General features: G+C 43.4%; 1 protein-coding gene across 1 annotated transcript in view; it reads right to left on the bottom strand.

The window, feature by feature from the left end:
- SNTB1 (syntrophin beta 1) overlaps window positions 1-24,439 on the bottom strand; it is a 159,325-nt gene that overhangs the window by 72,013 nt on the left and 62,873 nt on the right. Inside the window, exon 2 of the mRNA XM_065399435.1 lies at window positions 14,144-14,360. Within this exon, the coding sequence (XP_065255507.1) occupies window positions 14,144-14,360 (217 nt within the window). The remainder of the gene's footprint in view (window positions 1-14,143; window positions 14,361-24,439) is intronic.

Below are 24,439 nucleotides of genomic sequence, written 5' to 3'. Positions count from 1 at the left end.
ACCACAATTTATTCCACCTGCCTCTCTCTCTCTCACACACACACACACACACACACACACACACACACACACACACACACACACACACACACACACAGACACACTTGAAGCTTTGTTCTCTTCTCCCTCTCAAATAAGGAGAGGGAAGTATGGGAGAACATGGCTCTCTTTCCCTTCAAGATGAGGAAGGAGTAAGGGGAGGTGCCCGAGTTTATAATAATCCTAATTTGCCTCAAGACATGTTAGATTTCATTAAATGTACAACCAGCACAGCACCCTTTGGCAGTCGGTGTGAGCTGTATTCCTCAGTCAGGATCATTTCTCTTTCTCAAGGTCCTACTTCGCACACAATGTTAAACCATTAAAAAGAAAATACTGTGGATAATAAGTAACTGCATTACAGTCTGATGATTAAATAATACTGAAGGTTAGAGCTGCGAGCAAGCTGGAGCCATTATTTTAATATGACCTTGTGTCACTTTCATTCAGGACCCAACACTGTAGGTTTTGGAAACTTCCTTCCCTTACAGAGAGGCGTGTGTCACTTGCTGTGTTTGATAGCTTAGGAGAGTGTCCTCACTTCACAGCTGGGCTCTCCCTTGGATCTGCAATGGCCTCTCTCACCCTACGTCTTCTCCTAACTCCCCCTCAAAGTGTTCTGGGGCTTGGTCCTCCAGCCAAGCCACATAAAAGCATAAACCCCTTCTGTAGTAGTCCAAATAAAAGTCCAAACAAATCTTCAAACTAACAGCCTTCCAGCCCCTCTTCGGCTTCACTGTAGTTTCCTTGTCGGCTCTACCTCAGGGCTTCCCCTGCAGAAGCCTGGCCCACTTCTGTAGAGTTCTCTCTTTATTGTCTCCTGTCTATTAAATCCTATCCCAAGGGTTCTCTCTTACAGAGAGACCTGTCTCCTCCATTGTCTCTCCCCAACTGAGCTTCTCAATCTACTTACAAGGTTTATCTCCTCTGGCTAGAAGGCAATAAGTTAATTATCCCTCAGGTGTGGAGCAGAAATAATTGGAGTTCATCCCCTTGCCTCGCAGCTAGTGGGGTTAAGCCCCATCACAGACAGATTATGCCTTTCCATTGTGCTTGGTGGTCTCCAAACGCCCACAGAATTGTTTCTCAAAGCACAGGTTGAACAGGCCTAATATGGTGAGTTTAATACACAAGACAATTCAGAATTAAGGCTATAACTGCAGCCTGACCTTGTTCTTAACTTATCTTCATTTGTGTGCAGGTACCATAAAGCCTCCTAATAGTGGGTTATCTTACATAACACATGTTAGCCTAGCACAACTGGGTGATTTAAGGATGATGGGATGGCAGACTGGAGTTTCAACTGTAATGCTGTCAATTTCACCCTTTTATAGATTTAAATTAGATCCTTTTAAGTTGTTTTATTTTAATGTAGGGCGGGTTGGGTATGTCCCCCCCAGTTTATCTGGTTAGATTAATATAAAACACAATCCACCAGAAAAACAGTAACCAAGATTCCAAATGTAAATCAGGAGTTTGACTCTAGTACGTTCAATAGCTTCTTCAAAGGACTTCTTAATAAATAGCAAAACATGTCTGTGCCAATAATCTTACTTATATTATAATTAAGTTCTTGAGGCCTTTCATTCCAGGATATCCAAGTGTTTTAACAACCATTAGTTAAGGCTCATTATAGCTCTTTGAGGTAGGTAAGGCATCCCCATTTCAGAGACGACTTGGCCAAGGTCAGATAGCAGCTTTGTGACAGAACCAGGAACAAGACCCAGGTCTCCTGATTTCCAGGCTTCTACATTCATTCTTAGACCATACTAATAACATAAAAACACTATCTCACACACACAAGTCACAAGCTAACAGCAACAGGAGTATGAAGAGAAGGTGAATAAAGCAGACTGTTAATATTTATGATTTGTATTACCACAGCACCAAGGAGCCCTGGGAATGGACCAGGACACCTTTGTGCTAGGTGTTGTACAAACAGAACAAAAAGACGGTCCCTGCCCTAAAGAGCTTACAAGTATAAGACAAGAAACCACAGATGGGGGAGTACAAGGAAGCAATGAGGCCTGGTCTACTCTTAATAATTAGATCAACCTAGCTACGTTGTTCAGGGCTGTGAAAAGTTTTGTGCCCTGAGCTCTGTAATTAAGTTGATCAACCTCCCCCCGATGTAGACGAGGCTAGGTCTATGGAAGAATACTTCAAAAAGAATTTGTCCTACCTACCGTCCCTTAGAGAGATGGATTGACAACATAGCTGGAAAAAACCCTTCTACACTGTAGTGCCATAGCTGTAGCGGCTGTAACGTTGACATGCCCTGAGACAATATTAGTTCGCATGATAGGCAGCCGTCTCAAGTTGTTTGTGTGCATCATGACAAAGGAGATATTTAGGGAGGGGTTTGAAAGAGGATAATGAAGTAGCTTTGCACATATTCATGGGAAACTCCTTGTAAGCGTGATGGGAGTAAGCAAGAAGCTGCCTGTTGGAACATTTAACAAGTGGACAATGGAAGCCAGCATTGGAGGTGGGAGTCAACAGCTTGATAGCAACTGACAGTTGATAGGTAGAGTGGGGATAGGCTATGAAGAACCTTGAGAGAGAAAACAACTAGCTTATGTTTGGTGTGATAGAGAAGGGGGAGGCACTGGAGAGGTGCAGTGAGAAACATGACATATTCAAAGTGATGGGCTAGGAAAATAATATTTGCAGCAGCATTCTGAACACACATGATCAGGGCAAGACTGCATTTGTGACAGGCAAAAAAGAGATGTTGCTATAATCAATATATGAGATGATGAGAGCCTGGATAAAAGTTTTAGCTATGTGGATGGACAGGGAAGGCCAGATCTCAGAGATATTATCCAGAAAGAATTGGCAAGATTTAGACATAACTTGGATGTTTCTCAAGGAGCTGGCAGTTTCTCAAGACAACAATATTAACAGCACAACAGCAAACTATCCTGATGCAAACAGTAAGAACAGTAAGAGGCCAATATGGCTCCAAAGGGAGCTGTTTAATGAGCTGAAAATGAAAAAGGAATCCTACAAAAAGTGAAAACGTGGTGTTGGGAGCGATTGGGGATTGTTATCTGCCCCCAGCAGTACTGCCTAGTGGTGGTACTCTGGGCTGTGTCACCCGGCGGCTGGAGTCCACAGCTACGTCGCTCTGCAGTGGGAGTCCACGGCCACATCGCCTGGGGGGTAAGAGAACCCGGGCCCTCCCTGCTCCATCAGTTTCCAGCCCAGGGCCCAATGAAACAATTATTTGAAATGTTCAGCCTAGGGGATGGGCTCCCCTACGCCTGAGCCACTTCCTACTCTGGCTTCTCTTCCTTTGTTAGAGTTTCTGGTTCGCCTTTCAGTCCCTTGCAGTTGTATCTCGACGTCATCAACCTCAACGGCTTAAAGGCCTGGGGCTGGTTGGCAGCGAGGCCTGGTCCCTGCCACATGGGGCTTCAGTGGCTTTTCAGCAGGAGCCTGCAACACACAACCGCTCCGACCACCCTGACTGAGCTAAGCTATTCCCTTCTGAGCTCACCTTCACTGTGAGCATGCCTAGCAGGGGCGGTTGAGTGGGGTTTTCTGGCCTCAGAGTTGCTCCTCAACACTTTTCTCACCAGTGTGGAGTTTGTACTCCCCATCACACATGGACAAATTGCTGAGACAGAGTACAAAAGACTAGCAGAAACATATAGGAACAAAATCAGAAAAAGCAAAGCACAAAATAAGTTACACCTAACAAGGGACACAAAAGGCTTTAAGAAAAGGTTCTTTACTTACAAGCAAGAGAAAGATGAAGGAAAGTGTAAGGCCTCTATTTAGAGGGAAAGAAGAGCTAATAGCTGATGATATCAAGAAAGCTGAGGTGTTTAATGCCTATTTTGCTTCAATCTTTGCTAAAAAGGTTAATGGTGATCAGATACACAATTAATATTGACAACAAGGGGGAAGGAACACAAGCCAAAATAGGGAAAGAACCGGTTAAAGAATATTTAGATAATTTAGACATATTTAAGTCAGCAGAGCTAGATGAAATTTATCTTATGGTACTTAAGGAACTACATGGAGCAATCTTGGAACAGTTAGCAATTATCTTTGACAACTTCTGGAGCAGTGGTTTTCAAACTTTTTTTCTGGCGACCCAGTTGAAGAAAATTGTTGATGCCCATGACCCAACAGACCTGGGGATGAGGGGTTTGGGGTGCAGGAAAGGGCTCCAGGTTTGGAGGGGGCTCAGGGCTGGGGCAGGGGATTGGGGTGCAGGGTTACCTCGGGCAGCTCCCGGTCAGCAGCGCAGCAGGGGTGCTAAGGCAGGCTTCCTGCCTGACCTGGCACCACAGACTGTGCTGCGCCCCAGAAGCGGCCAGCAGCAGGGCCGGCTCCTATGCGGAGGCGCACAAGCGGCTCCGCGCAGCTCTCGCCCACAGGGACCACCCCTCCCCAGCTCCCATTGGCCAGTTCCCAGCCAATGGGAGTGTGGAGCCGGTGCTCGGGGTGGGGACAGCTCATGGAGCCCCGTGGCCCCCCCGCCTAGAAGCTGGACCTGCTGCTGGCCACTTCCGGGGCACAGTGTGGTGTCAGAACAGGTAGGGACTAGCCTGCCAGAGCCAGGCAGCACCGCCGATGGGACTTTTAATGGCCCAGTCGGCGGTGCTGACCAGAGCCGCCATGACCCAATGCCTTATATTCTGCGACCCAGTACCAGGTCGTGACCCGCAGTTTGAAAACCACTGTCCTGGAGGATGGGTGAGGTCCCAGAAAATTGAAGAAGGGCAAACATAGTACCTATCTTTAAAAAGGAGAACAAAGAGGACCCAGGGAATTATAGAGCAGTGAGCCTAACTTCGATACATGAAAGATTCTGGAACAAATGATTAAACAATCAATTTGTAAGCACCTGAAGGATAACAGGGTTATAAGAAATAGCCAGCATGAATTTGTCAAGAACAAATCATGCCAACCCAACCGAATTTCCTTCTTTGACAAGGTTATTGTCCTAATGGACCGGGGGGGTGGGGGGGGGGGGGGGCAGAAGACGAGATATATCTTGATTTTAGTAAAGCTTTTGACACAGTCCTACATGACAGTATGATAAGCAAACTGGGGAAATGTGGTCTAAATTAAATTACTATAAAGGTGGGTGCACAACTGGATGAAAGACCATACTCAAAGAGTAGTTATCGATGGTTCACTGTCACACTGGGAGGACACATCTAGTGGGGTCCCATGGGGTCAGTCCTGGGTCTGAAACTAATCAATATTTTCATTAATGACTTTGATAACGCAGTGGAGAGTATGCTTATAAAATCTGCAGATGACAGTAATCTGGGAGGGGTTGTAAGCACTTTGAAGGAGAGGATTAGAATTCAAAACAATCTTGACAAATTGAAGAATTGGTCTTCATTCAACAAGATGAAATTCAATAAACATGACTGCAAAGTACTAATCTTAGCAAGGAAAAATCAAATGCACAACTACAATATGGGGAGTAACTAGCTAGGTGGTAGTACTGCTGAAAAAGATGTGGGGTTATAGTGAATCACAATTTGAGTATGAGTCAACAATGTGATGCAGTTTCAAAAAAGGCTAATATCATTCAGGGGTTTATTAACAGGAGTGTCACATGTAAGACATGGGAGGTAACTGTCCTACTCTACTTGGCAGTGGTGAGACCTCAGCTGGTGTACTGCGTCCAATTCTGGGTGCCACGCTTTAAAAAAGATGTGGGCAAACTGGAAAGAGTCCAGAGGAGAGCAACAAAAATGATAAAAGGTTTAGAAAACCTGACCTATGAGGAAAGGTTAAAAAAAACTGGGCGTGTTTAGTCTTGAGAAAAGAAGTGTGACTGGAGACCTGATAACAGTCTTCAAATAAGGTAAGGGCTGTTACATTATATATTTATAAATATATAAAGAGGATGGTGATTAATTGTTCTCCATGTCGCCTGAAGGTAGGACAAGAAGTAATGGGCTTCATCTGCAGCAAGAGAGATTTAAGTTGGCTATTAGGAAAAAATTTTCTAACTATAAGGGAGTTAAGGGAGATTGTGGAATCCCTGTCATTGGAAGTTTTAAAAAACAGGTTAGACAAACACCTGTCAGAGATGATCTGGGAGGTTTACTTGGCCCTGCTCAGCAAAGGGGGCTGGATTTGATGACTTCTTGAGGTTCCTTCCAGCCCTACATTTTTATGATTCTGTGTCAGGACTTAAGAGAGAGGCCCAAATTGAAGATAATGCCCAGATTATGGGCCTGAATGAAAGGCAGAAAGGTGGCGCTGTCCATAGTGACTGAGAAAGTAAGCAGGGGGGGAAGGATTTGGTGGGTAGGGAGAAGTTTAAGAGCTCTGTTTTAGTCATGTTGAGCTGATGGCTAGACATCTACGAGTTGTGTCAGAGAGAGGGGCTATTTTAAGTTGGACAGGAGTAGTCTGGAGTAGAGAGGTTGATCTGTGAGTCATCAGCATATAGAACTGTGGTTGCAGATGAGATTACTCAGAGATATGGTTTAGAGGGAGAAAAGAAAGGGACTCAGATCAGAGCACTATGGAACCCCCACAGAAAGGGTGAGGAGGATTCTCCAAAGGACATGCTGATGGAGCAATTAGAGAGGTAGCAGGAGAACGAGGAGAGGATAGGGTTACAGAAGCAAAGGGAGAAATGACAAGATTTCAACAAGCAAAGCATGGTCGACAGCATCAAAGGCAGATGACGGGCCAAGGAGGATGAGGATGGAGTACTGGTTCTGAACATTTTAAATTGATGCTATCTATTAATAAGAAAAAAACAAGCACTCTTAGAAAGCATGGCAGTACACCTGATATCCAAACAAGATTGTAGGAATTCTAGGCAAGCTGTAATTGTGCCCAGCTGAAATGATTTAGGGCTAGATCATCTCTTCTTTTCACGCTCAGAGATTGGTATATGCTGTATCCCACCAAACTTGTATTGATTTTGTTAGAAATTCTGTTAGTAACCAGCAAACTGCATGCCACTGGCTGTTGTGGAGATTACACCCACGCAAAGTAAAATTGTTTCTCTCTCAATTAAATGATGATCCACAGAGAGACAAAGCAAAGTAAGACTGATTAAAGTGCTTCTTCACGATAAAAGCCATTACTCACTTGCTGCAACTTGGTCATTCTTAACTTGCACTGTATGCAGAATACACTGCCACAGAGGGCCGGATTCCCTTCCCACTTACACTAAAGCAAATCCACTGGCTGTAACGGAGTTACACTGATATAAAATCAGGAGTACGAGGAGAATCCAGCTCCTATTTTGTAACACCAACTATGCATTTTTTTGGATACATGGAAAATAGGGCTGTGAGCATGTTTCATAATAGTAAGGTTTTCAAATCTTGGTGAGTGTCCTGGCCAGCTTCCCATTCAGGTAATTACATCTGTGTGATTTGGCTTCTTAAATCTGCTCTAAACCTCAAAGTTACAGAGACAGACACATTCCACCTCCCCACCAAAGCAGGGAGGGTGGGACACTCACCTAGGTCACCCCTACCCCCCAAATTTGAAAGAACAAGACATGCACCCACCTTCACACCAACACAAGAAGCAGGAATGAAACATGAACCAGCCTTTCCCCTGTTCTAATGATCAGCTGCATGGATATGGCCCTGCAAAGCTTCAGGGATCAAGAAAGCCACGTTTGAATCCCCCCACCAAAAGTCTTAAATTCTCATGAGCTAGTGCAACTAGTGAAACTGAGAATCCAGGGCCGATGTTAGGTGCCAAGCTACATGCTCTCCTCTCTTGTGGGTTTTATTAAAAGTACAGCACTCCCACTGTGAAAACACATATTTATAAAATGACTAGACAACACTTACAATGAAAGCTGACCTAATAAAACAGTTCATTGTTTTCTAAAACAGCTTTATTCAATATCACGTTACTGTGCCCTGCCCTCTGCTAAAACATGCTCATATTTTTATTCTGTCCTCCTCCCTTCACTGCTTGTTTATTTCACTCACCCATTCTGCCTTGTCATTAAGACTGTGAGCTCTCTGGGGCATGGGCTGTATTTTACTATCATAGAATCATAGAAGATTAGGGTTGGAAGAGACCTCAGGAGGTCATCTAGTCCAACCCCCTGCTCAAAGCAGGACAAACCCCAACTAAACCATCACAGCCAGGGCTTTATCAAGCCAGGCTTTAAAAAACCTCTAAGGATAGAGATTCCACCACCTCCCTAGGTAACCCATTCCAGTGCTTTACCACCCTCCTAGTGAAATAGTTTTTCCTAATATCCAACCTAGACCTCCCGCACTGCAACTTGAGACCATTGCTTCTTGTTCTGTCATCTGCCACCACTGAGAACAGCTGAGCTCCATCCTCTTTGGAACCCCCCTTCAGGTAGTTGAAGGCTGCTATCAAATCTCCCCATACTCTTCTCTTCTGCAGACTAAATAAGCTCAGTTCCCTCAGCCTCTCCTCGTAAGTCATGTGCCCCAGCCCCTTAATCATTTTCGTTGCCCTCCACTGGACTCTCTCCAAATTGTCCATGTCCTTTCTGTAGTGCCCAAAACTGGACACAATACTGCAGATGTGGTCTCACCAGTGCCGAATAGAGGGGAATAATCACTTCCCTTGATTTGCTGGCAACGCTCCTACTAATGCAGCCCAATATGCCGTTAGCCTTCTTGACAACAGGGGCACACTGTTGACTCATATCCAGCCACATCCTCTGTCACTAGGTTGCCTCCCCCGTTCAGTAAGGGTCCCACACTTTCCCTGACCACCTTCTTGTTGCTAACATATTTGTAGAAACCCTTCTTGTTACCCTTCACATCCCTTGCTATATGTCTGTACAGTTGTCTATGTCATATGTCTTCACTATACGTCTGTACAGTTTCTAGCACAACTGGGACTCAACCTGGCTGACACTTCTAAAAATAATTAATAGCAGCAGTATGACTGGATATTTCCTCTTATAGAAATGTCCTATGGAATTTACCAGAGAATAAACTTTCTAAAGCAATTTTTAAACTTACCGACGGAATTCTACATTAGGGTTCTAATTCTCTATTCAATCACTAAGATGGTTTAAAAATTCTATAACAAAAATGTTATTCTATATTATATTCAATGAGTATTTTCAGTAATTTCTGTAGGACCCAACTGGCTTTACTATTATCTGCCTAAATACTATCACTCTGTGCAGGTTGCCTAGCTAGCTATGTGTCACTCAGCTGCTTGGCTGGATAGTTTTTACTCACATGCGCAGGGTCTAACTGATTGCCATTTGTGGGGTTGGGAAAAACTTTTCCCCAGGATCAGATTGGCAGTGACCATGGGGGTTTTCCACCTTCCTCTGCAGCATGTGGCATGGGTCACTTGTCAGGATCACCTGAGTATATCTCACTTAATTCCCTGCCATTGCAGGGGCCCCGGCATTGGTGCTCCTCAGTCCCTGCTATTCTCTACCATGTGACATAATAGTAATACTGTGGTCTAATTTTGGTTGTTGGGGGGTGGGGGCGTGTCCTGGAAGATGACAGTGGCCTCTAATATAAAGGAGATGCTCTGGTAGCCCATCTAGGCTTCAACTCTATGACTCTATGTCACTGTGAAATTGTCCTTAACTCCCCTTTCCCAAAGGGCCCAGTGTTACAAATACTATGCTTATAAGTAACTTTATCCTTGAGAGCCGACCCACTGAATTTACTCTTTAGGATCACACTGCTTAGTCCAGCTGAACTGCTGCCAATGGGTAAAGTTACTCATGTGCACCAGTGTTTGAAGGATTAGGTTGAACACATTTTGTTTAGTTGGATAAATGGCAAGCGGGGGGTTGAGTCAATGCAAAACAGCAGAAACCTGAATTGATTCAGCTTGGCCTCATCAGTCATTTTATCCAGCATGTGTCACGTCTTTTGCATACTGAGCCCATAAGTGTTTTTGCATCAGGTGCAAAAGAGGCTTTAAAAGCAGAAGAAAACAAATCTCACCTAAGGGAACTCATCAGAAATTGACGAGAAGGTTTGTTGTGCTGCAGAAACATTTACTGCTTAGCGATATTAATAACTTTTCCCAGTCTTGAGTTACTGGGTTGGGAGGGGGAATTTTTCCCTTTGAGGCCTGACAATCTCTAGTACTGCTATTGTATATGACACTTGTCAATACAAGTGAAGGCAAACAGGCTGCAGTGGTAATTACCACAACCTAGCTTCTTCCACCCTAAAATATAACAACACAGGCTCCTGTGTCTGGACCAGCATGAGTTAGATAAATAGTGCTAAAATGCTCTTTATGTTTCCTCCTTTCACCATGTTTGTGTTTATTAAAAATACTGTCCTACTCCCTCAGACCTTGGATTGATTTGTATTGTATAGGATATATTTTTCCTTGTGCTGATGTCTTTCAAGTAGCAAAGAAAATCATACACCATCCTGCTAACACTAAACTAATGCACAGAAATGTTAGGAGAGAGAGAGAGAGAGAGAGAGGGATGGGCCTGTAACAATGCTCTGGGTCTGTTTTTTTGCAGGGGCTGAACCCAAGACCTGTGGATCTAAAAGCATGTAGCTTTACTGCTGAGCTAACAGGAACAGGTACATTAGACTGTTTAAAGGCAGTCACAGACTCATGAACCTCTTTACTTGGTCCAGTCTCTAGAAGGAGAGAAAGACCCTATACAGGCCTAAACTGGAAAACCAGACCTCATATCTCCTCCGTGTCTGGGAAAATCTGGTTCTAAAAATCAAACTTCAATTTTTTTTAAAAAAAGAGGTATTTCCTTCTCAGTCTCTTTCAACACAGGGGAACAACTGTGCTAAGTAAAACCAGTTCAGCAGAAATCATTCTATAATCTAGCCCCTCTAGCTGATCTACAAAATGGTTCTACTGCACAGCTGTGTCCATGTTGTATGCAGACCTCTTCACAACCATGTTTGGGCTTAGCCACATTTGAAAGTGATTTCAGATACAGTTTCAAGTCCTAGTATGGAGAGGGCCTTAGTGCAGGCTTTGGCAGCCAGCTGATTCTGCTATTATAAACACTACAGTAAAGTTACATCATCAGTTATAGGATCCATGTGTGTTAGGGAACTGTGTTATAAAACAGTAGTGCACTGAACATGCTGTAACATAGTGTGGTCTTGCCTGTGCTTTAAGAATGTTTTGGAATCCAGCTACTGTCCTGGTCTAAGTTACAAAGGGTACATCGTCTAACTTGCATTATGATGTCATTCCACTACGGAAAACTTCAGTTCTGATATTCAGATATCTAAAAAAAGAAATTATGCTCATGTGACCCACAATATTCTGCGATTTCACTGCTCTTGTCAAGTGGCAAAGAGACCATTTGCTTGTATGGAAAAATCCAGCATAGGGTAGTGTGAAATTTTGCATGCTGGCCTACAGTAGAAATCAGAAGTCACTCTTTCCACAGGAAACAAAAGCAACCGGAACAGAAAACCATGCTAATGAGTGACATGGCTCTCCCACGCATTATTTCTTAGTAACACCAAAAACTGCACGTTACTACCATATTTTGTCATGGATAAAACTTGTATACTATTTACAAAGTATTGTGTACAATGTGATGTTGGTACCGCAAAATGGTTTTTAAGCAAATTTTAGGGTCAGGGTTGTGGTAGAGGCCCAGAATTACAACATAGCGAAAGAAGATTAGGCCTCAACTGGAGTATTGTGTCCAGTTCTGGGTGACATTTCAGGAAAGATGTGGACAAATTGGGAAACAGTCCAGAGACGAACAACAAAAAATGGATAAAAGTCTAGAATACATGATTTATGAGGGAAGACTGAAAAATCTGGGTTTGTTTAGTTTGGAAAAGAGAAGACTGAGAGGGGATACGATAACAGTTTTCAAGTACATAAAAGGTTGTTACAAGGAGGAGGGAGAAAAATTCCTCCTCTTAACCTCTGAGGATTGGACAAGAAGCAATGGGCTTAAATTGCAACAAGGAAGATTTAGGTTGGACAGTAGGAAAAACTTCCTAACTGTCAGGGTGGTTAAGCACTGGAATAAATTGCCTAGGGAGGCTGGGGAATCTCCATCATTGGAGATTTTTAAGAGCAGATTAGACAAACAGCTGTCAGGAATAATCTAGATAATACTTAGTCCTGCCATGAGTGCAGGGGACTGGACTAGACCTCGAGGTCCCTTCCAGTCCTATGATTCTAAGAAGGAGAAAACTCAAAGAATCTAAAACTAACATGCGGAAAATATTGTTATTCTCATAGTGGTCCATACAATGGGAATGGAGAGAGTTCCCCCCCCCCCCCCCCCCCCTTAATCAGGCAGCCTGTGATTGGGAGAACTGCAGGCTGGAAGGCTAGTGATGCAGCTGCCAATCTCCATTTAAAAAAAAAAAAAAACCCAGCATTCTAGAGTGATGGGTCCAAACCACTGCACACTGCAGCAGTGACAGCTTGCAATAGTGCTTTGGGTTGTTACTGCAGAAAACTGGACTACTCTTTTATAAGGGTTGACTACCACTAACCTTGCCAACAGCCCTTTGATGAGTTGGGGACCAGGAAAGGAAAAATGAAAATAGAATATCAGGGTTGAAAAGGACCTCAGGGAGGTCATCTAGTCCTACCCGCTTCTCAAAGCAGGACCAATCCCCAGACACATTTTTGCCCCAGATCCCTAAATGGCCCCCTCAAGGATTGAACTCACAACCCTGAGCTTAGCAGGCCAATGCTCAAACCACTGAGCTATCCCTCCCCCCATAAGTGAACCATAAGAGCAATATAGAATCATAGAATCATAGAATATCAGGGTTGGAAGGGACCTCAAGAGGTCATCTAGTCCAACCCCCTGCTCAAAGCAGGACCAATTCCCAACTAAATTATCCCAGCCAGGGCTTTGTCAAGCCGGGCCTTAAAAACCTCCAAGGAAGGAGACTCCACCACCTCCCTAGGTAACGCATTCCAGTGCTTCACCACCCTCCTAGTGAAATAGTGTTTCCTAATATCCAACCTGGACCTCCCCCACTGCAACTTGAGACCATTGCTCCTTGTTCCAAAAAAAGGAAGAAAAAAGTGAAGGAAAAAAACCTAAAAGAACAACAGAGCTAGAAGTGGACAGGAGAGGTAGAGAAAATTAAAAGAAAACAGCCAAAATAGAGGAGCCCTTCCAAGATGCAATACAACGGAGCCGGGAGCATGCATCCTTCAAACCATCATGAGGGATGGGAGTGTCTCCAGCAAAAACCAAAAGCATGGGGAATCACTGCTTTACACAAACACCACCTCCTCATTCCACATGAAACGCTAACTCTGAAAATGTAATTTTCAGTCCCTCCGATATGTAAGTGCTAAGAATCAAAAGAGTTCCAAGCAGCTTCTTTAAAAACTTGTGTGCTAGAGAAGAACAAAAAGCCCATTGTTTGGATGGAAGAATTGGTCTCTATTTCCACCCCCTCACTGACTCTATTGGTTCTCTTTGTTAGCAGCTGTTAAAATAGACGATCATTGAGCGTGCTGGTGTGATGCAGCTGTTCCACACATGTTATAAATAAGGGCCAGTAAGCTCATCTTATTTTTAGCATTGTGAAAAAAATTTAAAAAGCCACAGAAAAGCCCCATTTATTTTCTCAAATGTAACCTCTCTCTCTCGTTCTCCCCTTCAATAGTCAGAGTTGCATTTAACTGACAAGACAATTAGGCCACCCTTAAAAAAAAAAAGAAAAAAAAAAAGGCAACTTTTTTCCTTCTTGTCTGATCTTATTTATCTGATGCTGCTATTAGTGAGTGGGGATTCTTCTTCCTGAAGAAAATCATACAACTGTGCTAACAGCAAAGTGTTAATTTGTGTATTTCTTATGAAAAATATTTGATGGTGCCACCAGAGCTTTTTTCCAGTACATACCCCAAAGCTGATGAATGTGTTTTTACCACAGCAACCTCATCGGTGTTATGAAATGCTTTGTTGTGAAGTGTTTGCCAAAACACTTTGAGATCCTCACATGGAAGGAGCTTTGTAAAAGCCAAGGGCCAGATTATTATCTCAGTTCAATGGAGTTAGACGTAACAAAGAATCTGATCCTCAGTGTTATCGTTCACAGTATTCAAGCTTTATAGTTAACAGCTCTAAGATGAATAATAGAATAGCATGTTCTCATGCAAAAAATTAGGCCAAGACAAAGCCAGAGCTTACCTGTTTTCAGGATCCGACACAGCCATGTTGCGCGTCACGTAGCACATTTTGAGTGGAATTGTTTTTTTGTCTCTGTGGATGACGAGAGAAAGCTGCGACAGTGGGTCACAGGATACACCTCCCAGCCGTGGTGATTCAGGTGGAGGCGTTTCCCACCCAATTTCTGAAACTGGAGAACCTTTCTTCACATATGGGGTTGCTTCTCGCATGTACTTCACTATAAACAAAAAAAAAGCAAATAAACAAACACTCAATAGATGTTTAGATTCAATGTGAATTCTAACAATTATTACTATTTATTGTTTCTATTGGGCTAGCAGCATTGTGCTAGATGCTGTACAACCCCATAGGAAGATACGGACCCCACCCTGAAGAATTTACAGTCTTCTTCAAAATGACACAATAAGTTGGTGTAACAAACAAAAGAGGGACTGAGAGAAGGAGAACAGAGGTAACAGCAAGAAGACTAGGTAGATTCACAGAAGGGACCATTATGATCATATAGTCAGATCTGCATAACACCAGTCATAGAACCTCACCCCATAATTTCCATATCAAGCCCATAACTTCTTTTTGCACTATGGCATATCTTTTAAAAATATAATCCGGCCTTAATTTAAAGGCATCCAGTCTGTCTTGACTTAACGACTTCAACCCCCCACACCCCTAGGTAAATTGTTGCAATGGTTAACTACCCTCACTATTGAAAATTTGCACCTTATTTCTGGTTTGAATGTGCAGTGTGGTTATAGCCATATCAGTCCCAGGATATTAAAGAGACAAGATGGGTGAAGTAGACCTGAAGAGGAGCTCTATGTAAGCTCGAAAGCTTGTCTCTCTCACCAACAGCAGTTGGTTCAATAAAAGACACTACCTCGCCTACCTAGTCTGAATTTGTCTAGTTTCAGTTTCCAACCACTAGATCTCATCACACCTTTTTCACACTAGATAAAAGAGCTGCCTATCAGCCCTCTCTTCCCAGTGTAGGTACTTGTAGACCACGATCAAGTCACCTTTTCACCTTTGTGATGATTTGGAGATATGTCTGTATAACCTATGAATTCTGGGTGATACTATGAAGTAGCATCATGAAATTCCTGTCTTTTTGAATGTGAAATTCCACCCTGGTTGGCATGGGCTGTATCACATCCTCCTAGAACAGATACAATGGGGTGGCACTCAGAACTCAATGATCCTATTCAGTTGCAAACACCTTGGAACAATGGGTGAGCTCGAGCCTAGGAAAATCAGACCTATGGCTATGTCTATACTATCACTTATGTCAATATAACTTAGGTCGTTCAGGGGTGCGAATAAGCCACCTCCCTGAGCGACATAAGTTATCCTGACCTAAGCACCGGTGTGGACAGCGCTACCTCGGCAGGAAAACGATGCAGCTGCGCCACTGTACGCTCTCTAGTGTAGCCATAGCCATAGTTTACACTACAAATTATTTTGTGAATAATCCACATCCCGGAACGACGTAAGTTATACCGACCTAAGCGCCGGTGTGAATAGCACTATGTCTCCTGCTGACACAGTTACTGCCTCTCACGGAGGCAGGAGTTATTAAGCCGACAGAAGAAAACTCTCTCATCGGCTTTCAGCATCTTCACCAGAAGCGCTCCAGCAGCGCAGCTGCATTGGTGCAGCTGAGTCGCTGTAGCGTAGACATAAGGTATGTCTATACTGCCACTTTTGTCAGTATAACTTCAGTCGTTCAGGGGTGTGAAAAAAACAATTTTTCAACTGTAGACGTGGCCTAAATTTTTTTTTTAAATGGATTATTTTCAAACTACTTATTGAAAATAAGTTCCAATAGGTTAGTAAACTGTGTGCTGGTGATGTACCAGCACTTGGCAGCCAAAAGAAACTTTGGGCCCAATACTGTAGCTACTGCATGCATGCAATTCCCACGCTCTTCATCGGGAGCTATGTGCATAGAGAAGCAATAGGACTGGGCCCTCTAAAATTAAGAAAAGAAGAGAGGGGAAAAAACTGAAGTTGGAGTCAAACCTTTGGATCGAAATCTAAACATTAAGCAGAAACATTGCAATGTGAATTTCATTCCCAAGATACTGGGAACTGAAGCAAAGACTGTTCTCTTCCCAGTGCCAAGTGAGTTTCCATGCAATGTAATGGTGACATCATGACAAGCTGCTGCACTATTTCAGAAGCCTCTGTGAAAAGACTGAGGGGAAATATATTACCAGGAGAAGGGGGTAGAAAACCAACATGCTTTCCAGGGATTCGAGTACCAAATGCAGTGCAGTCTAAGAAAATTCCCAGGAGGGAAAAATCCTGTAGAATCTGGTTGGGAATGTCAAACTCCCTTAGACACTCAGCTCCCTTGAATTTTTAAGGGAGAATGATATCTAACTTCCACAGGAAGTTTTGAAAATCTCAGACTTTAATACAAAAAGAAAAAAAATCCACTTATAGAATTTGATGGAGAATTACTTCCCTGCTATAGAATTCTATAGGATGGTTTAAAAGAAAGAAAGAAAAAAAAACTGTAGAAGGAACAGTGAGAAACTAAAGTTTACTGATTTTTAGAGTAATTTCTACTAAACCCCATTTCTACAGAACTCTCTTGGTTTTGTACCTATTCAGTTCAACAGAGTTTTTCCAGAAGGGCTTTAATGTGCTTGTGTGTTCAAATATTTTTTAAAAGGAAATATATAGAGAGCGAGCCTATAAAAATGACGTCTTGTTGTAGCCATGTTGGTCCCAGGATGTTAGAAAGACAATGGGGGTGATGTAATATTTATTGGACTTCTGTTGGTGAAACAAGCTTTCAAGCTTCAGAAACCTGAAGAAGAGCTCTATGTAGCTCAAAAGCTTGGTTCTCTCACTATCAGAAGTTGGTCCAATAAAAGATATTACCTCATGCACCCTCTCTCTCTCTCTAACAATGATGGCATATAAACATAGCAGGGTTCATGGTTGTATTTGGTGGCAGAATTTGACCCTATGTATACTACATAAATATTTTTGTATTATGTATATTTCCAATTCATATGCCATCACTGAGTCAATGGGCAAAACTAAGAGCAGGATTATGGTAATAGATATTATAGGCCCAACCATTTCTATTCCATACTCTGGTATCAAAAGGGCCTTAAACCCACTGACTTCAATGGGAGTTTTACCATTCACTTCAACAGGTTAGGCCCTAACACTGAAAAACTGCAATACAGCATCAAAATACAGAATATTAATGGGAAAAGAGAAGGTAATGAGTTTTACGTTAGGATCAGAAATTCCAGAGCTGGTGTTCCCTCTCAGATACAGTGACACACAAGTCCTAACAGTGATTGAAAGTGAGGTTGCCAACTTTCTACTCGCAGAAAATCAAACACCCTTACCCTGCCCCCAGCCCCACCCCTTCTCCGAGACCCTGCCCCCCTCACTCCATCCCTCCTCACTCTCCTCCACCCTCGCTCATTTTCACCGGGCTGGGGCAGAGGGTTGGGGTGCGGGAGGGGGTGAGAGCTCTGGGCTAGGGGTGCAGGCTCCAGGGAGGGGCCAGAAATGAGGGATTCAGGGTGCGGGAGGGGGATCCGGGCTGGGGCACGGGGTTGGAGGGTGAGGATTCTGGCTGGGGGTGCAGGCTATGAGGTGGGTCCAGGGTTTGGGGTGCAGGAGGGGGCTCCAGGCTTGGGCCAAGGAGCTCAGAGTGCAGGAGGGGGCTCAGGGCTGGGACAGGGGGTTAGGGCACGGGAGATGGTTTGGGGTGCAGGCTCCGGGCGGCGCTTACCTCAGGCAGCTCCCAGGAAGCAGCGACATCTCCCTGCGGCTCCTAGGCGGAGACGTGACCACATGGCTCTTCGCACTGCCCGCGCCGCAGGCACTGCCCCCTCAGCTCCCATTGGCCACAGGTCCTGGCCAATGAGAGCTGCTGAGTTGGCGCTGGGGGCGGGGGCAACACGCAGAGCCCCAGTGGCTGTCCCTCCACCTAGGAACCAGAGGGAGATGAAGGCAGCTTCCCGAGAGCCGTGCGGAGCCGGATAGGGAGCCTGCCTACGCTGCCAACCGGACTTTTAACAGCCCGTTCAGTGGTGCTGACCAGAGCCGCCAGGGTCCCTTTTTGACCAGTTCTGGTAAAAAAAAACAGACGCCTGGCAACCCTAGTTGAAAGAGAAGCAGCTCCAGAAAGCACTAAGGGTTTTTTTTGTTTGTTTGTTTTTTTGTTTGTTTTTTTTGAGCATATGATAAAAAGGAATAGGAAAAACCATTGAACGGTACACAAGATCTGCTGTTATCCTGAAGTATTAAAATCTCATTCATTTTATATTTTTTTCTTTAAAACACCAGTGTATTCATAATACAAGGTTTAATCTGCAGGGACTGAAAATCTAGTGATTACATAATTGTAGCTTGGTGTATTGGTAGACAATAATTTCAGTCTAAAACTGTCTAAACTCATCCACTTGATGCTACAACCCAGCTCCAGAGAGCCTTTTAGTCTGTACTAATTAATAATCATGCCCTTTTGCTGCACTGCAAATTAATAATTGTGGTCAAGCAATTAAAATTCCAATCTGCAGAACCAACACCTCCCCTCTCCTTCCGTGCATTCCCCCCCTCCCCCCCCAAAAAAGAAAGGTAGAAATGGCAGTCAAATGAATTAATTCACTGACATATGTTCAAATACTTTTTTTTTTTTTTTTAATTTAGAAGGCAGGCAATGAAGCTTCCAAAAAAAGCACTTCATTAATGCACAATTCTGCCAAGTCCAAGGTCCCCACAATTAAGTCTTTGTAGCTTTCCACAGATGACAAAAGAAAGCATGCCTCTTATGTCTTATGAGGGAAATACTACAGGCAAATCTTGTCAAGTCTTCTACCAGACACGATACTGAAGAATCTGGACACATTCAGATTGTTTTGCTTAAAAACCAAAAGAAAAGCCTTCAGTAAATCTCCTTCGTTGCTACGGAGGCATGGTCAGGAAGTGGAGGTTGACAATATGAAACTGAAAGGAACAGCATGCCCTTATCGGCTCAAAGACAGAGGATCAAGACTTTTACCTTGCAGGGAAAGACAGAGGGCATGCAATATGTGTGCATTCTCTTAAAGAAGTGTTTGTTGATTGCCTACTGCATTGGCTGCTTGGTAAAATAAAAATAAAACTTAAAAGACTATTTTCAAAGTTGTGCAAATGCTAATGGAAAAATTCAGCCAGACAAGAAACTTCATTGAAAACAGTCATTCAAATTCCCCTACACCCTGTTTCCAGATGGAAACTTTTTTCTTATTTTATCCTCTCTCAGGATGAAAGTTAGCCTGTGCAGAAGACCTATGCAAGCCCCTCATACCAATTAAGACCCATGTCAGCCTTGCATTCAGGGCCAAACCTTGATACAATGGAAGCCCATGACGGCTGAATCCAATGAGACCAGTCTTTGGCTTTCTGGGGTTAAGTGGTGTGAAGGGCATTATTTGGGCTCTCTGCACTGGAATGACTTTCTCCCTTTCTGACACAGATCTGACCACAGGCGATATAGCACACAAAGAAGGGAGTGCGGGGGGGGGGGGGGGGGAGATATCACACAATCCTGACAAAGTAGCTATGCTGGATGCTCCTGATAACCATGGAAAAGACCTAGTACAAGAGAACCATATGAATGGTCTTCATAGAGCCTGTCAGTAGGAAAGGAGAGAGGAGAATGCAAACTCACACCAGCGAAGTAGCAGAATGGAGAAGAGACAACGGCCATCTAATCTAATGCTACTACAGGCAGTGCTAACCATCCACAGCGACACAAACGTTGGCAAAGAGACGCTGTAGAAACACTTGGGAAGAAGCAGATCAGCTGAGCAATTTGATTATTCAACAGGGACGTGGCCTTTGCTTTACAGAAATGTCATATACTAGGATTTCAAATGCAGCAGGTTCAGTATGTTACCAAGACAGTTTCAGAGCAATTCAAAATTAAATATCTTAAGTTATTTTCGGTGACACTTTTCCCTGTAACACACACAGGACCAAATTCAGTTCATAGCTACCCCAGCGTAACTCCAGCATTAGTTTAGGTTGTAGTCAATGGAGTTACTTTGGAATGACACTGGTGTAACTGTGAGAAGGATCAGGACCATAGGGTCAATTTCTGCTCTCATTTACATCAGAACAGCATAGTTTGTCTCTGATTTCAAAGCTCAGACCAAAGGTCAAATTCTCAGTTAAATCGGTGCCACTGCACAGATGTAAAATGAGGAGAGAATCTGGTCCTAAACAGCTATAGGTGCTGTTATCAAAACTAATAGTGAGGAAAATGCATGCTCATCATTTATTCTAGGGAAAAAAGTAAAATTATGGTTTCTATGATAGGGCCACAGGAAATAGTTTTAATCACTTCTATACTGAAATGGAGAAATCAGAGCAAGTATTACTGTACATTTGTGGGTGTTAAGTTTCCATCCACTTTCCTACAGACACAACACCTGTTCTCATGATCAAAGAAAGCCACCTCAAGTATTTATTATGGTTGCTGAATGCCAAAAGGTTCTGAAATATACTAAACCTCTTGATCTGTCAACAGCCTTAGGTCTCTGTTAACAGACATTTTATAAATTAGAAAAGTTTAACATGTTGAGAGAATACAAATGCCCTCTACACTCTCTTGCACACAAAAAAGTTAGAACTTGGCAAAGGGTTCCGTTTAATGTTTTTTGTCTTTCTTAAATGAATTCAGCTGAACTCTGCATGCCCTGCTTCAGCTCTTAAAGAGACAAGGTTTGTGGGCCCAAATTGTGACCAACCATTTTTTAAAATCTGTGTAATTCCTTCTATGTATGCTTGTATTCTATTTTATTTGAAACAGAAGAGTCAGTGCTCTTTAAGGAAAAAATAATCAGTGTCTTCAACTAAGCACTCATGAACAACCATACAGTACACCTGAGCTATGATACATAGGTGATGGGGCAAAAAGTTCAGATAGATTCTGGAAACAGACAGCTAGATATAATTTTATTTACATGGGGTGGGGTAGGAAACTGAGGCTAGAAACTTCTTGGTAAGGAACCAGATTTCAGCTTCAAACTTCCAATGTTCTATTATAAATGGGGAGGGTGAACAATTTTTTAAAATTAAGGGTACATCTGTGACGGGTTGGATCACAGAAACCCCCTTGGGAGCTGCCACCTGACGTACCAAGACTACCCCTGCTTCTGTTTTCCCTGCCAGCTCAGGACTCCAGCACCCTGTCTTGCTGAGCCAGACACTTCCGTCTGGCTCCAGACACAGACCCAGGGTCTGAATCACTTGTCCCAAAGCTGCAAGTTTACCTGAAAACAGCTCACAGTAGTGTGCTTGTCTTTAGCACTCAGATGCCCAACTCCCAATGGGGTCTAAACCCAAATAAATCCGTTTTACCCTGCATAAAGCTTATGCAGGGCAAACTCATAAATTGTTCGCCCTCTATAACACTGATAGAGAGATATGCACAGTTGTTTGCTCCCTCAGGTATTAATACATACTCTGAGTAAATTACTAAATAAAAAGTGATTTTATTAAATACAGACAGTAGGATTTAAGTGGTTCCAAGTAGTAACAGACAGAACAAAGTAAGTCACCAAGCAAAATAAAATAAAATGCGCAAATCTATGTCTAATCAAACTGAATACAGATAATCTCACCCTCAGAGATGCTTCAGTAAGTTTTTTCTCAGACTGGACACCTTCCAGGCCTGGGCACAATTCTTTCCCCTGGTACAGCTCTTGTTCCAGCTCAGGTGGTAGCTAGGGGATTCTTCATGATGGCTCCTCTCCCTCCTTTGTTCTGTTCCACCCCTTTATATATCTTTTGCATAAGGCGGGAACCCTTTGTCCCTCTGGGTTTCCACCCCCCCTCACTGGAAAAGCACCAGGTTAAAGATGGATTCCAGTTCAGGTGACATGATCACATGTCACTGCAAGACTTCGTTGCCCACTTGCCAGCACACACATATACAGGAAGACTAACAGGTAAACACAACCATCTGCAGACAATGGTCCTGGTTAATGGGAGTCATCAAGATTCCAAACCATCATTAATGGCCCACAGTTTACATCATTACAATAGGCCCTCAGAGTTACATTTTATATTTCTAGTTTTAGATACAAGAGTGGTACATTTATACAAATCAGATGATCATACTCAGTAGTTTATAAGCTTTGTAATGATACCTTACAAGAGACCTTTTGCATGAAGCATATCCCAGTTACGTTATATTCACTTATTACCATATTTTCTCTAAAACTATCCCAGTTACATTATATTGACTTATTATCAAGTTTTTATAAAACCATATAGACTGCACAACATCACAACGTCTACAGTACGAAATTATTCTATTCGAATTTTTGGAAGTGATTTTATACATTTGGTGTTGTGTGGTCCCACTAAAGCGCGTGAATTCGGCGGAATGCGTCCACAGTACCGAGGCTAGCATCGAATGTCGGAGTGGTGCACTGTGAGTAGCTATCCCACAGTTCCCGCAGTCCCCGCCGCCCATTGGAATTCTGGGTTAAGCTCCCAGCGCATGATGGGGCAAAACATTCTCGCGGCTGTTTCTGGGTGTGTGTCGTCACTCGCTCCTGCCTCCGTGAACGCTATGGCAGACACCATACTGCCAGCAGACGGTGCAGTACAGTACACTGCCTGTCTCCTGGTACTATGAATCCACCTCGCATGTCCTCTCGTCTTTCTATCTACTCTTTTATCTAACCATTTCCTGCCTTTTTTCGGCCACCGTGAACCGAGCAGCACACCTTCCACCGCAAACACTGCTCTCCCGCTCTTGCAGCGCTAGAAAATTTCTCCATGTTGTCGGTCCTGGGCCCACGTGGAAGGTACAAAAGGCAACCATTCCTGCCGTTTTTCAGCCATCGTGAACTGAGCTGCACAGCTTCCGCCGCAAACTCTGCTCTCCTGCTCTTGCAGCTCTAGCGAGCTTCCCGCCTCCGTGAAAGCTACAGAAGACAACCATTTCCTGCCTTTTATCGGCCATCTTCAACCGAACAACTCTCCTACGTTTCGCGCCCTTTTTCCAGGATTACCCGTGCAGGTGTCATAGTGCCGCAAGCATGCAGCCCACTCAGATCTCCGCTGCAGTTTTTACCATTGTAAATACCTCGGGCATTATCCAGCAGTATGTGCAGTACCTGCAAAACCGGGTGAGGAAACGACGACAGCACAATTACTATACTAATGAGGACATGGACACAGACATTCCTAGAAGCACGGCATGTGGCGATTGGGAGATCATGGTGGCGTTGTATCCTGTTTTGACTGTATCCTTTTAAATAAACCTTTATAACAAACTCTGGTGGTGGCAGCAGGCTGTGATGCTTCATAACAGTCACACCCAGAACTGAACACTGGTCTATTCACATCCTGGATGCAATCAGTGATTTTTCAATGGCTCAGAGAACCTCCTTGCAAATTTCATATCTTCTTACAGATAGCTACCTACCTATTAAAAACGTTAACACATCCAAAGGGACTTTCCCTCCTGATCCTTCAATTTACTGTATTTATTTTCACCCTCAACGTTTCTTCTTCAAACAATCATTGCTGCCCAGTTCAGTTTTACATTCTATCATGAGCTGTGAATTCTTGTTTCAAGTTTCCATATGTAGTTGATTCGTATCTCTTTTTTAGTAGGGTTGTGCTTTCCCTAAATAAAGTAACAAAACAATACATCTCCATATATTTTTCATTAAAAAATGTAAGTGTTTTTGGTAATATCCCACAAAACCTAAAAGTATAATGTTAAGTTTAAAAAGTGAACACTCATTGTCGCATAGAGCCTGATATAAAAGACAGCATGGGCTCTGCCCTGAAGAGCTTACAGTCTAATACACAGCAAATCAACAGTGAGCAGTGGAAAGGTACAACATACAAGCTAAGTAAACAGGTGGTCATTGGCCACATCCTGAACATTTAAAAATAAAGATATATTGACTATAGCCAAAGTATTGCAGAGCCTTGTCATGAATCACCCAGTTAATTTCTGTTAAGTGTCCATTCTAAGGGCTGGTCTACACTGGGGGTGGAGAGTGGGGCGGAAAATCGATCTAAGATACGCAACTTAGGCTATGTGAATAGCGTAGCTGAAGTCGAAGCATCTTAGATCAATTTACCTCGGGTCCTCACGGCGCGGGATCGACGGCCGCGGCTCCCCCGTCGACTCCGCTACCGCCTCTCGCTCTGTTGGAGTTCCAGAGTCGACAGGGAGCGCGTTCGGGGATCGATTTATCACATCTAGACGAGACGCGATAAATCGATCCCCGATAGATCGATTACTACCCG

Source organism: Emys orbicularis, chromosome 2 (genome assembly GCF_028017835.1).
Source record: "Emys orbicularis isolate rEmyOrb1 chromosome 2, rEmyOrb1.hap1, whole genome shotgun sequence".
NCBI classification, from domain to species: domain Eukaryota; kingdom Metazoa; phylum Chordata; order Testudines; family Emydidae; genus Emys; species Emys orbicularis.
This window is presented reverse-complemented; position numbering and strand designations above follow the sequence as displayed.